Raw genomic sequence first — 15363 nt, forward strand, 5'->3', positions numbered from 1 at the left:
CCGAAAAGCAGCACCCGCCCTGGGGGGACTGCAGAGGGGTCAAAAGGGAAAGGTCAGGGGGCACCCCTGCTGGAAGCACCACACAGCTGCCGGGTTTTCTAAATCAAGTCCACTTTATTTGAAACTTTCCACATGCCACAAATTTACATGGAAATACCCATTCAAAATGTAGTTGGAACACAAAATTCAGGAGCGGCCTCCCCGGAGGACCGGGAGGTCTGTCATCGAAAGGCAGGTGACACGTTCGGTCATTTAGCACCTGGTCACACACATGCTGCGGGACACACTGGCACTCACCTCCGCCCCCCTCAAAACCGCTCACCTGCTGAGCACAACCGGCCAGTGAGGGGCGCGGTCTGGGGCTGGGAAGGTCCAGCTGCGGGGTGTCAGGTGCACAGGCGCAGGCCCCTGCCCGCCCCCCTCTGCAAAGCCCCTCCCAAGTCAGATTTAGCCCAAGGGCAGCCTCTGACTCTGCCCTGGTCACCCCCATCTCCATGTCCAGCAGGCACCCCGACCCTGTGATATTAATGCAAAACCTCATACTTCAGTGTTTTTTGAAAGACCATTATTATTTTTTGTCTTTTTAGGGCCACACCTGCGGTGTATGGAGGTGCCCAGGCTAGGGGTCCAATTGGAGCTGAAGCCGCCGGCCTGCACCAGAGCCACAGCAACGCGGGATCCGAGCCACGTCTGTGACTTAACACCACAGCTCACAACAGCGCTGGATCCTTAACCCACAGAGCGAGGCCAGGGATCGAACTCACAACCCGATGGTTCCTAGTCGGATTCCTTAACGGCTGAGCCACGACAGAAACGCCCTTTAGAGAGTACTTTAGACCACAGTGGTCAGCCTGTGTCAGCCCCGCCGTTCGTTTAAATCTCTGTGGGCATCTGTCCATCTCACAAGACCTCGGACGCTTCTAATTAGAATCCTGCGCCCCGGAGGCCAGTGAGACTGGCGACCAGGCTCTGGGTGCCTGAGCCCCTCCGAGCAGCCCTGTCCCTTTCCTGTCGGAGGGGCGGGAGGGGACTCCAGCCTCCCTCGCCTCGGGCCTCACCGGCTGCGGCTGCTGGTTCAGACCCTCGGGCCGGCAGAGGCCCCCCCCCCCCCCCCCCCGCCTGGCCCGGCCTCTGCCAAGCCTCTGCCCCCGGGCCCAGTGGCCTGCGGCTCCAGGGCGACTAAGGGGTGTCGCCCTCGGCCCCCCGCCCTGCGCAGCCGGCCGCGGGGCCTCGGAAGGGCAGCGGGCAGGCGGCGGGCGCCCGGGCCGCAGCGCCTGAGACCGCAGTGTCCTCAGCCCTGGGCTCGGACGCCAAGGCCCCCGCACGTCCCGAGAAGAGCCGCCGAGGGCGGGGGCGGCGTCTGCGCACCTCCGGGCCCGGCGGCCGGCCTGCTTGGCGGCGCGGCCGCGAAGCCACCGCCCCAGGAGCGGGCCGGGCGGTGGGCGCGCGGGGCAGAGGCAGAGGCGGCCCCGGGAGTCGGGGGCGTCTCAACAGAGAGAGAAAGGCCCTCAACGCCTCCTTCTCGCCCGCCTCCCGCGCGACTCCGGCGCACGCACGCACCACGCATGCGCACCATGGAGCCGGCCCCCCCCGCATACCACACGCACACGTGCGGGCACACAGATGCACACGCGGGCACACAGATGCACACGCGCGCACACACGGGCTGCAGTGCGGACCAGGCTCCTCTCAGCAGGCAGCATATGGTCAGCCGCTTAACAGCCCCGTTCTGCCAATTGGGGACCATTAGGGTGGGTTCTTTTCCCAGCGTAAAAGGCTGCAGAATATAAATTGCAATTAACACCGGTGCCAAAATAGCACTTAGCGAGAATAAGCACATTATTAACATCTGGTGAGTCCTGTCTCGGGCGTAGAAGCAGCGGAAGTTCTTGCTCTAAGTAAAGGATGGTTGGGGGGCACTAAAAATACTAAGCCTACTGTTCGGGGGCTGCTTTCCAAGGCCGCTGGTACCTCAGCCTCTCGTGCACCGCCCCTCCTTCCCTGTTCGTGGCATAAATGATGCTGCTGGTTAAAAGTGCTTACTCGTGAGAAAAGGCCCTTCAGGCAATGCCTGTGGATAAACTCCTAGTGGAAAGATCCCTCTGGGGCCTGAGCCCACGCTGCCCTGGAGGACAGGAGGAATGTCCCCAAGCAGGGCCCAGAGGTCCCAGAGGTGGCCTGGGCTGCGCTGTCCTGCAGGTCAGGCTGTGGCTGGCCACACCCTGGTGTTGAGGGTAAAGGGCAGTCAGCCACCACGCTGCCCCCTTCCGGGTCCCCCTCCTGGGGTCTCAAGGTACCACTGGAACGGAGTACCCAGGAACTGGGGGGGGGGGGGGCACGACATCTCAGACCTCATCCACAGCTGTGTAGCCCTAACAGGGCCTTGGCCCTGCTCCTCAGGTCAGGTCAGGACCAGGAAGGTTGAGGTCAGGCTGTAGCTCTGGTGCAGGGGATTCACCAGGAGGGGCTGGCAGACAGCTCTTCCAGCTGGGAGGCCAAAAGTTGAAGCCACAGCCCAGCGGGTAAGGAGGGTACCCTACGCTCCAGGCAGGAGCCAGCTGCAGCCACAGCAAGAAAAGCAGGGTGCGGGAGGAGGCCCTGTCTGCTCAGTGAAGGCAGCTGGGATGGAAGGAGGCTGCCGGACAGACGGCACTCATGGAGAACCAAGCAGGGCACTCGGGCTGGCGAGTCCCGGGACCCAGGCCCTAGGAGCACTTGGCTCCCGCAGCCGAGCCCGAAGGCCTCCCAGACCCCTGAGCCTGGTGTGGTGGGGCTGCTGGGCTGTCTGCCTCCTGAGAAGCCAGGGAAGGGCAGGCGAATGAAGGCCCTGGGACCGGGTCTTTAAAGGGCCAACTGCGGGCCAGGCTACAGGGGACAGAGGAGGAAGACAGGGGGCAGCCCAGACAGGCGGCAGCAGCAGCATGAGGCAGGCCTGGCAGACTGTGCACCCTCAGCCCAGAGGGAGAGGGATGCCAGGGGCCAGACGGGCCCCAACCCCCGGGGTCCTGGGGAGGCAGGCTCTGGCCACACCCAGGTGCCCCTGGCTAGAAGCTGCTGCGACAAGGCTCAGCGTTTCCTGGAAGTTTCCAGGAGCATCACCGGGAATGTCGGAGGCGAGAGGGTGGAGGGAACCCACCCAGGGTCCCTCAGAAGCCCAGAGGCCAAGGGGCGTCCCCGCTGGGAAGGCTGAGGCCCTGGACCCTGGGAGGCCGGCCCTCGTTTTTGGAAGAGCTGCGCTGAGTTTTTTTAAAGTGCTCAATGAAGCTGTCTGCAATGGGGTAACGTGATCGCTGCCCGGGCCTCACACACCCATTCGGCATTGTACTATTTCAAGTTTTTCTCGTGAAGCAGGTCTATCGGTTTCCCCGGAAACACGGATCTTTACAGGGGCCTGCGGCCTTCAGAGCGGGAGGCCCTGCCCAGCGCTCCTGGGTCCCCGCCCCCGGCCGGCAGCCGGTCCTGAACCTGCCCGGACAGCATCTGGCTGGAAACTGCCGGAGACACGACTGGGCTGAAAGGAACGAGAACCCAAACCTGCAGCCCCAGCCGCACCACCTGCAAGGTCCTCACGGCCTCAGGCGCGTGGCCGCGGGGGAGCCGCAGGCACGCCGTCACCAGGTGGCCGTGCAGGAGGCCGGCGTGGACGGCGCACAGGGCGAGAGCGTCCACCAACACACAAGCACGGCCAGCCCGCACCGGGCCCCCTGCCCAGAGCCCGGAGGCAGGGGACCAGGAACACGAGAGCAAAGGGAAGGACACTGCTGGGCATGGGGGGACCCGGCCCCCGAGGAGTCGGCGCCCCGGTGGTGTGCTCCTCACTCGAAGGCCGCCCTCGCGCCTCCTCCTCCTCCTCGCGCGTCTCGGCCCCAACATCACGGAGCGGAGTCCCCAGCGGCCCCCGGGGGACGAGGCGGGGGCGCGGGATGGTCAGGGAGGGGGCTTCCTTCCTCTTGGGGCGCAGAGGGGATCCCGGGGCCTGCGGGCGCGGGGAGCAGCAGCCGTGGCGGAGGCCGGAGGCCACACGCCTGTCCGGAGCAGTCCTGCCTCCTCAGCCACGGAGTCTCAGAGGCCACAGGCGGCGACGGGCGGGGGGCCCGCTCCTGTCACCACCACAGGTTTGGGGGCTCCTCGGCCACTCTGCTCTTAAATAGGGTGACCTCGTCCAGGTGCACCATGGGGACGTCCCGGATGACGTCCGTCAGGCCCTCGTGGAGCAGAGGGAAGACGACGACGTTCAGCGCGGGCCGCTCGGCCTGGAAACTGAACCAGAGGCGAGGGTTAGCAGGACCGCGAGGGAGGCCGAGGCCGGGGGGCGGCCGCGGACAGGCGCCTCCGGGGCCCCTCGGGCTGGGGGGTCGGGGCTGCGGTGCCCTGTCCCACTCGCCCCGCCAGGCCGAGGCGTCGAGGCCCAGGGAGGCCAGCCTCCCCGCAGCAGGAGAGCAGCCTGTCGGGGCAGACCCCCCACATGCCTGGGCAGCAGGGGGTCCCTGGCCGCAGGACTGACGGCTGTAGCCAGCGGAGGCCCCACAGCCAGGACACCCGCAGGGGAGTGAAGGGAGGGGACTGGTGGCCAAACCCAAGTGCCCACAGGCCACCCTCAGAGGACACACACTCCCGCCAAGTGGTGCAGCCCCTCTGCCAGGAGAATAAGCCAAGGTGGCCGCGGGCAGCCACGTGCCTTTGTCTGAACGTGACCAGCGGCGGTCAGACTGTCCTCCCACCTCCCGCAGCCAACAGGCTCCGCCCCGTGGAACGGATGACAATTTCCACAGAGTAGCTGCCGGGCCGGGCACCACACCAGGCGCCCACAGACATTAGCTCATGTCACCCTCCCCTTGAGCCCAGGTGGCCAGCCAGCGAGGTGACAGCCTGGCCATGGCCCCCCCAGCCGGTCAGCAGCAGAGTGGGCCCCTCGCCTCAGTCACAGCACCGTCCCCACTTGTCCACCCATCCTGGGCAGCAGCCAAGAGAAAAGCCAAGTGCCAGCCTGGAGGGAGCTGGAGGCGAAGGGGGCGCAGGGGTCCCCCCGGAGCCCACAGGGGTTGCAGGAACCAGGGCGCCTCTGGTCACAGGGGAATATCCATCCCGTGGGCCTCGGAGGCGAGAGGCAGGAGGGGCTCCCACGGACCCGCACCTGCTCCAAGGAACAAAGACGCCGCGCTCGTAGCCAGCCCCCCACCCCGGTCGCGACACTGCGCTGAATTTATGACGTATGTAAAGTGAATGCCAGAAAGGCACTCACAAAATTTGATGTTTGTGGTGATAAAGGTGCTGAGGAAATGCCTCCCGGCTCTGCGAGCTGTGTGCTGCTCCCGGCAGCGGCGTCTGCGACCGTGAACCCCAGAGGCAAGTCCTCACCCGCACTCCTGCTGTGTGATCTGCCCGACTTGAAACGTATTCTCGGGTGTGTGAGCGAGGGCCAGGCCTCTGCCAGCCTGCCTCCGAGGCTCATATGTGAGCTGCTGTCGAGGCGCCGACAGAGGTTCGTTTCTCACCCAACGCCAGGAACGCAGCTCTGGGCAGCTGCAGCCCTACCATCCCAGGGACAGGGACGCGCGTGGGTCTGCGGTGTGGGCGGAGGCACCACCCCAGAATCAAACCCACTTCCTCCTCCAGGCTTTCTCCGCAGTTCGCACCCAGCTCAGCTCCACGCTGGGCAGAGCTGCGGGGGGCCCACCCGCACTCACCTCTCTCTGTAAAGCACCCCACTGCCCAAGGAGCCAGCGGGCCATCCCGGCTGGAGCCCCACTGTCCCCACCCAGAGTGACGCCTGGTGTCCGTGACAAGAAAGTGGACGAGGGGCAAACACAGAAGGACCTCACTCGCTTCCAAGGGCAGCGCCAGGGCTCCCCAGGGTGGGGCTCACGCACTCCGTGGCCTCTGCAGTGTCACCCCGTCTGCGTTCTAAGGCTCATTTGTATGATTCCTGTACAGTCTGAGATTTAGGTAAACGGATGCAATGAAATGAAGTTTCTCTGCAGCCGCCTCATCCAGAACTAGGCTGGTGACTGGCTGCAGGACAGGGCAGCTCCTGCATCCTCTCCCCTGACCAGGGCTAATCGCATCACTGAAGTCAAGACCCGAGCCTGCAGCCCCCAGCCTGGAGTCAGGAGGACAAGAGCCAGGCCGGTGAGGTCAGGTCAACGGGTTCACTTTCAGGCCCGCGTGTGTGTGCACTCCTGTGACACCCCCACCCTGGGCACCCCCCCACTCACTCTCTCCTCCACGCACTCCCCAGGCCTGGCTCTGCCCTTGGCAACCCCCATGCCCTCCAGGGCAGCAGCACCGGCACAGAACCTGCATCCGGCAGCAGAAGAGGCCGAGCCCTCCTCCCTGGCATGTGCAGGCCAGGCTCACATCTGGGGCGAAAAGAGGCAAGATCTACAGACACAATGTGCTAAGCGCCAGGCCCGTGAGAGGGGCCGCTCACTCGCTCTGAAACCCGGCACCTGCCCCGGACATTCTCACAGCAAGAGATGCTAAGGGAGTGATCGCATGGGGTCACCAAGGATGCTGCCCTCCTGGAGGGTCTCAGGGCAGTCCCCCGGGGGTTTCAGAATCACATGTTCAGAAAAGTTAAAGTAGACTTACTCTGCCATTTATAACAGCTGCAAGGGAGGTGCCACATTGAAGAAAACTTTCTCCCGAGGCTGTTAAAAACATACCATGGGGGAGTTCCCGCTGTGGCTCAGGAGTAATGAACCTGACTAGTATCCATGAGGATGCAGGTTCCATCCCTGGCCTCGCTCAGTGGGTTAAGGATCCGGCGTGGTCATGAGCTGTGGTCGCAGATGCGGCTCAGATCTGGCAGTGCTGTGGCTGTGGTGTAGGCTGACCACTACGACTCCAACTGGACCCCAAGCCTCCATATGTTGCAGATGCGGCCAAAAAAGAAAAATACGAAAGTAAAAAAACACGAAATAAAAACACACCAAGGGATTTAAAATGGGGCCTTCAGCTATCTGAAACACTCAGTCACCCAAATGCCTTCTCTGAGGGTTTCAGGAAGCAAATTTTCTGTCTGTTTTAAAGTCTCTGTTTGGTTTGTTCGGGTTAGAGAGCCCAGGGGTTCAAACAGCTCCGCCCCCGAGACCGGCCTCCTCTCCCCCTCGCTCTCCTGCTGAGCTGAACAGATTCCTTCCAGATTTGGCTTGGGTGACACCTGGAAATGCAACCAATGTGAATCAGGTCTGGAGGATTTCTTCCCAGCTCCCAGGCCTGTGTCTACTCTGACCCAAAGCAACAGAATGCCCAGCGGGCTCAGGCCTGGGACCACCTCTGCCCTGGCCACCAGGGGGCGCTACCGCCGCTTGGCCATTTTCTAGGGAAACACAATTTAGGAACTCCCTATACTATAATATCGATAAACATCATTTAATACAACATAATCATATCTGTGTCTCTAGTTGTTTCCTCAGAATAAATTCCAGAAACAGGATCACTGGGTCAAAAGCTGTGAACATGTCTACACTTCAAAAGATAGGTCTACATGAAGATCCCCTGTGGTAACAAGCCGGACTAGGAACCATGAGGTTGCGGGTTCGATCCCTGGCCTCGCTCAGTGGGTTAAGGGTCCGGCGTTGCCAGGAGCTGTGGTGTAGGTCACAGACGCGGCTCAGATCCTGTGTTGCTGTGGCTGTGGCGCAGGCCGGTGGCTACAGCTCCGATTAGACCCCTAGCCTGGGAACCTCCATATGCCAAGGGAGCGGCCCAAGAAATAGCAAAAAAAAAAAAAAAAAAAGAAGCAGCAGCTGGCTGAGCCACCCACCCCACTGGGGCTAACAGACCGCTGGCTGTTCGGAAAGAAAGGGGGGTGGGAAGGGCCTCCCTGCTTTGCATCTCATAGGGGCCAAAGAACTGGCCTGGTCAGGAGACAACACGGCAGCCGCAGCCTTAGGACCTCAGGCCCAGCCACCACACGGGGGCCCCCAGAAAGGTATGTCCTGCACCGTCACTGGGCTGACTCAGGAAGCAGCACTGCCTCAATCATCTGGAAAACACCTGCCTGAGAAACTAGAAAAAAATGCAAGCCGGCAGCCCCTTCCTCCCCAAATCAAGTCTTACAGAAAAGCCAAAGTCATAAGCAAGTTTATAAAAGCCGCTCGCCCTATAAGGGTTACCCTCAAAAAGCACAGCGGCGGATGGCGTGCAAAGCGTTCCTGAACTCAGACGCTGCTCTGGGGAGACGTGTGGGGTGCACCTGTCGAGCTCCTCACTAAACCTGGAGGGGGAGTTCCCGTCATGGTGCAGTGGTTAACGAATCCGACTAGGAACCATGAGGTTGCGGGTTCGGTCCCTGCCCTTGCTCAGTGGGTTAACGATCCGGCGTTGCCGTGAGCTGTGGTGTAGGTTGCAGACGCGGCTCGGATCCTGCGTTGCTGTGGCTCTGGCGTAGGCCGGTGGCTACAGCTCCGATTCGACCCCTAGCCTGGGAACCTCCATATGCCGCGGGAGCGGCCCAAGAAATAGCAAAAAGACAAAAAAATAAATAAATAAATAAATAAACCTGGAGGGGCCCAGAGGGCACCCTGGAGCTGCCTGGAACCTGTCCTCGTGCAAAAAGGGGGCGGGAAAGGCCCCGGGCATCAGCTGTCATCATCTGATGCGGCGTCCCCAGGTCCCACGTGGAGGGAGGGGATGAAGTTCCCGGGCCTGGACCACGCGGCGGGAAACTCGAGTGCGAGGCTGCCCCCAGAAGGGCCTGAGCAAATTGAGAGGCCAGCCCCTCCCTGGGGACGCCCACCTGGATTCCGGGTCTCCTTCCAGAGACACTGAGCGCCTGGGAGAGCAGAGACACGGACGACGCCTGCGTCTGTTTGCCACCTGCCCTGAAAGACAGTCCCTTTGGGGACATCGGCCGCTTCCCTCTTTGATCTGCGTTTTCACGCCACCGACCGGGCACATGATAATTTATTTCCCAGTCTCCTCCGGATGGACACCTGGACAATCTTTCACTAAAATGAACAGCGCTGTGCAAACCACACAGGACCAAAGCTTGGAGGTGGAGCTTAGCAGGTCAAGGGTGTGACTTCTGATCCAGGGCCACCTCTGATCCAGGGCCACTCACCACGGGCGAGAGGCTGGGCTCCTCCTCCCACTAACACAAGGGGTGGAAAAGGCAGGGCCGCCGCTACCACCTTTATGCCGAAGTGGGCCGAGGGCAGTGCAGCCCGTGTGCCCAGCACCCCCCAGACAGGCCAGGCCCAGAAACCCCTCCCCAACAGCGGTCCCCACCTGGACACCCAGCAAAGCGGACCATGGCCTGGTTTGAAACGTTCCAGAAACAGAGTTGTTCTCGGTGTACTTCAGTCCCTGTTTGTCCTACGGGGGAGGCTGGGTGTTTTCTCTTGGAGTAACCCGCAGCCCTGCTCCTGCACCCTCAGACCCCTGCCTGCTGGGCTGGTCTCGTCCTCACCGTTGTGCGGCAAGGACAGAAGAATCGAACCTCTGCCTGTGAGGGACCTGCAGGTCCCTGTCCCGAATTTGTCGTTTTCTATAAACGATTTTTTTAAGCATGCAAAGGTATTCCATTTCACCCACAAAAAATATAAACTAAAAACAGTGTCAACAGACGAAAGGACAGAGCAAACGTGACCCACCCCCACACCAGAGTATCACTCAGCCTTAAAAGGAAGGGGATTCTGACACCTGCTGCCATACAGATGAGCCCTGAGGACGGGCTGTTAAGTGGCGTAAACCAGACGCGGATGGACAGACACCAGAGGATGCTGCTCACGTGAGCCAAGTGCACAGACAGCAGGCAGAACGGGGGTGAGCGGGAGCCGGGGCGGGGCGCTGCTCAGTGCACGTGGAGTTTCTGTTTGGGGCGATGAGAACGTCTGGGGTGTCGACTGCGCTGGTGGGCAGACAGCTCTTAAGGTCACTGAGCAGCACACGTAAATGCTTAAACCACACCTTACGTTCCAGACGCTTTTATCAAGAGTTTAAAGGAAGAGCGGCATCTGCCTGCAGAGAAACAGAAATGGGCTCAAGGCTCAGAACTGGGGGCCGCCCAGCTGTCTCCCGGCCTTGCCTCCCTCATGGCTGACGCCGCCAGCCGTGGACTGTCACCTGAAGCCAGGAGCACCGCTGCGCCCAGGCCGTCACTGGAATCAGTCCCCGAGGCCCCTAAGGAAAAGGGAGGTGTGCGGGCCGCGGCAGGGCCAGGCCAGGCTCTAGTCACAGAAGAGACAGCCATCCTGTGTCGTCCTCGGGGCCGGGGCGGAGGGGACCCTCCAGGGCGCAAAGCACTTGCCTGGTGCCCAGCAGGTCCCCGGGGCCGTCTGGTGCTGTGGCGGCACAAACACCCACAGGAGCCTGACTGCAGATGGAAGCCCGAGGGCCCAGCCCCAGCTCCCCGGGTCCAGTGATTCTGGCCCTAGATTCCTTACCCGGAAAACCCGGGGCCCCGGTGACAACAGAAGAATGTCCAGGCCACTCATCTGCTGCTCTACACCCAGGCCCCACCCAGTGCGGGAAAAGGCCTCCTGCCCAGCAGTGGGTGCGGTCCCAGCCCTTGGCCTCCCCCCGGTGGCCTGGACAACCTTGACCACAGGAGATTCTGAGCAGTGACGGTCTTCCACGCTGGCCAGCAGCTGAGGCTGCACCAGGGCTGCTGGCGATCCTGCTGGCGCTGCGGTGCGGTCCACGTGCGGCCTGAGGCCTGCCAGCTCCCAGACCGGGCCCTCTTGAGTGTCCCCCAGGAACAGAGCCAGAGCTCACCAGCCACCCAGCTCTGAGTCAAGGCCAAGGATCCCCCCGGAACCCGCGCAGTGAAACCCTGCTGGCCTGGTATTTCCTGTGAGACTCACAAATCACCAGTGCAGGTCGGAAGAACAAACAGACCCTGGAGATCTGCCATGAGCAGGGGCGAGCTGGGTATGGGCGATGGGGTTTCACTGCCCCTTTACACAATTATGTCCACAAAACAGCACTGACGCTGTATTTTAGGTTTTTGGCCGCACCCACCAATAAATAAAATAAATTTTTTTTTTTTTTTTTTGCAGAAGTTCCAGGGCTAGGGATTGAACCTGGGCCACAGATGTGACCTGAGCCACAGCAGCAACAATGCTGGATTCTGAACCCACTGTGCCACCAAGGAACTCTGCTAACTCTGCTCTGAATTTTACTTTATTTCCCTTTTTTGGCCACCCCATGGCATATGGAGTTCCCAGACCAGGGATCAGATCTGAGCCACAGCCGCAACCTACACTACAAGTGCCACAATGCCAGATCTCTAATCTGCCGTGCCACGCCAGGGATCGAACCTGCATCCCAGCACACCAGAGACGCCACCGAGCCCATTGCACCACAGTGAGAACTCCCTAACTCTGTATTTTAAAATCCACCTTCAAGGGTTCCCATCCTGGCTCAGTGGAAACAAATCCAAATAGAATCCATGAGGATGCGGGTTTGATCCCTGGCCCTGCTCAGGGGGTTAAGGATCCAGCATTGCCGTAACCTGTGGTGTAGGTCGAAGACATGGCTCAGATCCTGCATTGCAGTGGCTGTGGTGTAGGCCAGCAGCTGTAGCTCCAATTTGACCCCTAGACTGGGAACCTCCATATGCCAAGGGTGCAGCTCTAAAAAAAAACAAAAACAAAAAACAAAAGCACAATAAAATAAAATAAAATGAAATCCACTTTCTGTTTCGAAGCTGCCAGTGTGGCTCCACCTGGAAGCCTGGGGCCCAGGGGCAGGTGGGCCCTTCCTCCCGCTCGGCGTGGCTCTGCCAGGTCTGCCGCCGCCTGCCAGCCCCGCAGGCCCATGCGCCTTGCCAGCATGAGCCAGGCCGGAAACAGTCGAGGAAGGCTCAGGGGAGGGAACTGCCACACAGGCCTCTGGCAGACAAGAGACCCCGACCAGTGGAAGCTGGCCCGGGGGATGGAGGACCAGGCCTGCTCCCGCACCAGCACTGAGAGACGGGACTGCACCGCTCTGACCAGGGGCCCTCAGGCTGACAGACCCACGCATCAGTGACAAGTCAACACGCGGGGCCCAGCGCAGACAAGGTCCCGGGGCACCGGCCTTGTGGAGAGCGCTCGCCCACACCAGAAGCAGCGTGCCCTCACCTCGGATGGCTCGCACAGGGAGGCGTCAGGACAAGCGCCTTTCCTGCCCACATCCTGCTGCCTCTGCCCTCGGACAGGGAGCTACGGGCTCCTTCCAGAGGCAGCAGAGGGTGGCAGCATGGCCACCAGCCTCCACCCCTACTGGGCCTTTTCCCCCAGGGATGGCGGGACAGGCCCAACCTTACAAGGCTGGGCTGCCACATCTGCCAAAAGGGAGAAGGCATGGCCACCAGGCAATGGTCAGGGGACCTCTGTACCATCACCAGGACAGGCACCAAGAGCCAGCGACGAGCCACTGCAAGGGGGCAGGAGCGCCAGGAGGCAGGGATTCTGTTCTACAGACAGCAACCCGGGCTCACAGAGGGAAGTGACAGTCTCAAGTCGCAGAGCCAGTGAGCGAAGAGACGGGGGGCGGGGACGGGGTGAGCAGGTTATGCGATCTGACGGTGCAGGGATCACGTGTCACCCCAAGAAGAGCGAATGCGGACACTGCCCTCGCCCAACCCCGGAGTTCATGAGGCCTTGCAGGGAACTTTCAGGAATGAGAGTCAAAAACCCAGGACAGCTCTGAAAGCGCCTGGGCAGGGCCCCAACCCCCCTGCCCACGAGAGGCCACACAGCCTGGCTCCGGCTCCTGAAGCTGCCCACGTGGCAGCTGGACCAGGCCAGAAACCCCTCGACCGGTCGGCAGGATTAACTTGGCCGGGACAGGGTGACTCAGGGTTTCCAGAGGAGACAGGAGGCTCCGCTCGCTGGGCAGGGAGTCCTGGAGGCCAGGAGGCGGGTGGGGGAACACCTCCCAGAGCAGGAGGCAGGCAGGACAGCTGCACCTGCGCTCTGGAGCGGCCACAAGGGGGCGCTGCGCTCCAAGGCGCTGTCCCCAACCTTGGACCCGCCGGCGCTGGGCCACCAGAAGGGCCCCAGGTGAGGGAAGAGGCAGACGAGAGCCGCTCCAAAACCTCGCAGGGCCAACTGCCACAGGGTGTCAGAGCGGGGTCTAGAGGCTCATGTTTCAAACTTGAAAGAGCAAAGTCAAGATCCGGAAAATTAAAAAAAGAATACAAAAGGTGCCTCTGTACACACGACACCTCCACGGCTAAGGCCACCTCCGGGGCCGTCCCAGCTCATCTTGTGAGGGAGGAAACTGAGGCGGCCTGCCTGGGGCCAGTGCCGCCTAGGGGCTCCCAGAGGGGCCAGAGCTGCAGATCTGCCAAGCACCACCCACTGAGACGGATCCACACGCAGGGCAGACGAGAGAACTGGCAGGAAGGTGGTGACCCCAGGAAGAGGCGACACCTTCCTGGGGAGAGGACTGCAGACGCCACACCAGCCTCACTGGCTAAGTCACAGCGAACGCACAAGACCTCAGTGCCACACAGGTGAGCGGGCAGGTGCTTCCTTAATTCTCGGAACTTGAGGGGGGGAAAAGGGTGAGAAACAAGAACGAATCAAAAAAAGTGACACCTGCAGCTTCTCTTTCTGTGACCCGGGGGGTGGGAGGCAGGCTTGCTGAGATGCTGCGGGCTGGGTACTGTGCGCCACAGCGCCATCTGCTGGGCGCCTCGCAGAAAAGCAGCTGGGACCCCACTGTGCTGGGGACACAAATGCCTCGCTTCCCCACCCCACACTGAGGCTTAGGGCACAAATCTCAGAGGGCTTCAGGGAGGTGGGACCAACAGAGACTGCACACAGTCTGGCACCAAGGGGGTGCTGGTGAAAAGGGGGCCCAGAGCAGGGGCTGGAAGGATGCTGGCGGCAGGGACCCACAAAAGGGGGGGCCCAGCTGCACACACACACACACACACACACACACACGCTCATGCTCACACACTCAGCACCTCGGCCAGACCAGGCGCTCAGTGGGTTCCCACCAAAGGCCCGGCCTGTGCCAGGGCCTGGGACACAGGGGACAGCGGGGCTGGTGTAGCTTCTGCCCAGGAAGTCCACGCAGCCAACGCCAGCCTCAGGACTGGTCCCGAATACCGTGGCCCCCAGAGAAAAGAAGAGCTATCCCACGCTGGCCCTTGAAAACCTCCGCCTACGGGGGAGGTGAGACAGTGATGATGCTGGCAGAAAGTGCCACACTCCCCAGGGAGTGCAGCTGTGTGCAGTCGAAAGCCCAGAGGGAGCTCCCCACCCAGCGGGAGGCCGCCCCTGCAGGGGTGCAAGGAGAGGAGCAGGCTGCAGGCAGGACGAAGGGTGGCAGACAGGGGCCTCGTGAACGGAATGGAGACTGAGAAAGAGGAGCTCGGGCAGGGGCTGGCACCTGGCGCCAGGTCCAACCAACCCCCTGTGTTGAGGGGAGTCTGAGGAGCAAAAGGACAAAGTGGCCCGTCAGCCAATGCTGCTGCGTGCGTGGGCTCGGCCTTCTGAAGGGCCTGGGGACGTGGGACGGCCTTCACCCTAGAGAAGGCTCCCGTGCACACAATGCCCAAAGCTGGTGCCCCACTGCAGGAAGTCAGGGCTCAGGGCTGAGGGGTGCCACAATCCACACGGGTCTGGGAGCCCAGGCCCGGCCACAGGAGGGAGCCAACGGGCCACCCAAGCCCCTCCAGCAGAACAGGAGGGCCAGGGAGGGGTCCACTCCCCAGGCCCAGCCCAGTGAACAAACATGAGGGTGACGGAGAGCAGCTTTGAGGGCAGAGCCAGACACAGTGACAACGCTGTCATCGCCACATCCCAGAAAAGCGGGCAGAGAGTAGGAGGGAGAGCGTGCTGGGCAGAGCGGCCGCAACCCCTGCCCGGTACCCCCGCTCCCAAACAGGCACCATCTCTCCCAGAGCCCACACGCCCGGGCACCACACAGCTTGGATCCCAGTCAGCATCAGCCCTGTATCCTCAAACAAGGACGCTGAGGGTGGGGACACAACGGTGAGTGGTGAGGGTGCCCCCCGCCAGCACCTGCCTCCCCAGGCTCCACAACCAGAAAAATCCAGGCCTAAGTGAAGGATACTCAAGGATACGTGGAGTAGGAGTTCCCGTCGTGGCGCAGCGGTTAACAAACCTGACTAGGAACCATGAGGTTGCTGGTTCGATCCCTGGCCTTGCTCAGCAGGTTAAGGATCCGGCGTTGGCGTGAGCTGTGGTGTAGGTTGCAGACGCGGTTCGGATCCTGCATTGCTGTGGCTGTGGTGTAGGCTTGGCAGCTACAGCTCCGATTGGACCCCTAGCCTGGGAACCTCCATATGCTGCAGGAGCGGCCCTAGAAATGACAAAAAGACCAAAAAAAAAAGGATACACGGAGTAAACTACGACCACCAGGCCAGGACGTGGGTACCAAACAGCACTGCCA

General features: G+C 61.6%; 1 protein-coding gene across 5 annotated transcripts in view; it reads right to left on the bottom strand.

The window, feature by feature from the left end:
- FBXL18 (F-box and leucine rich repeat protein 18) overlaps positions 1-15363 on the bottom strand; it is a 47822-nt gene that overhangs the window by 11490 nt on the left and 20969 nt on the right. For 2 of the 5 annotated variants that reach the window (XM_021086045.1, XM_021086044.1), the window contains exon 5: positions 94-4260. The exons of the other annotated variants lie outside the window; for them this stretch is intronic. In XM_021086045.1, coding sequence (XP_020941704.1) covers positions 4104-4260 — 157 coding nt within the window. In that variant the 3' untranslated portion in view covers positions 94-4103. Of the gene's footprint in view, positions 1-93; positions 4261-15363 lie in introns of those variants that run through there. 5 annotated transcript variants of the gene reach the window in all.

Source organism: Sus scrofa, chromosome 3 (genome assembly GCF_000003025.6).
Source record: "Sus scrofa isolate TJ Tabasco breed Duroc chromosome 3, Sscrofa11.1, whole genome shotgun sequence".
Taxonomy (NCBI): domain Eukaryota; kingdom Metazoa; phylum Chordata; class Mammalia; order Artiodactyla; family Suidae; genus Sus; species Sus scrofa.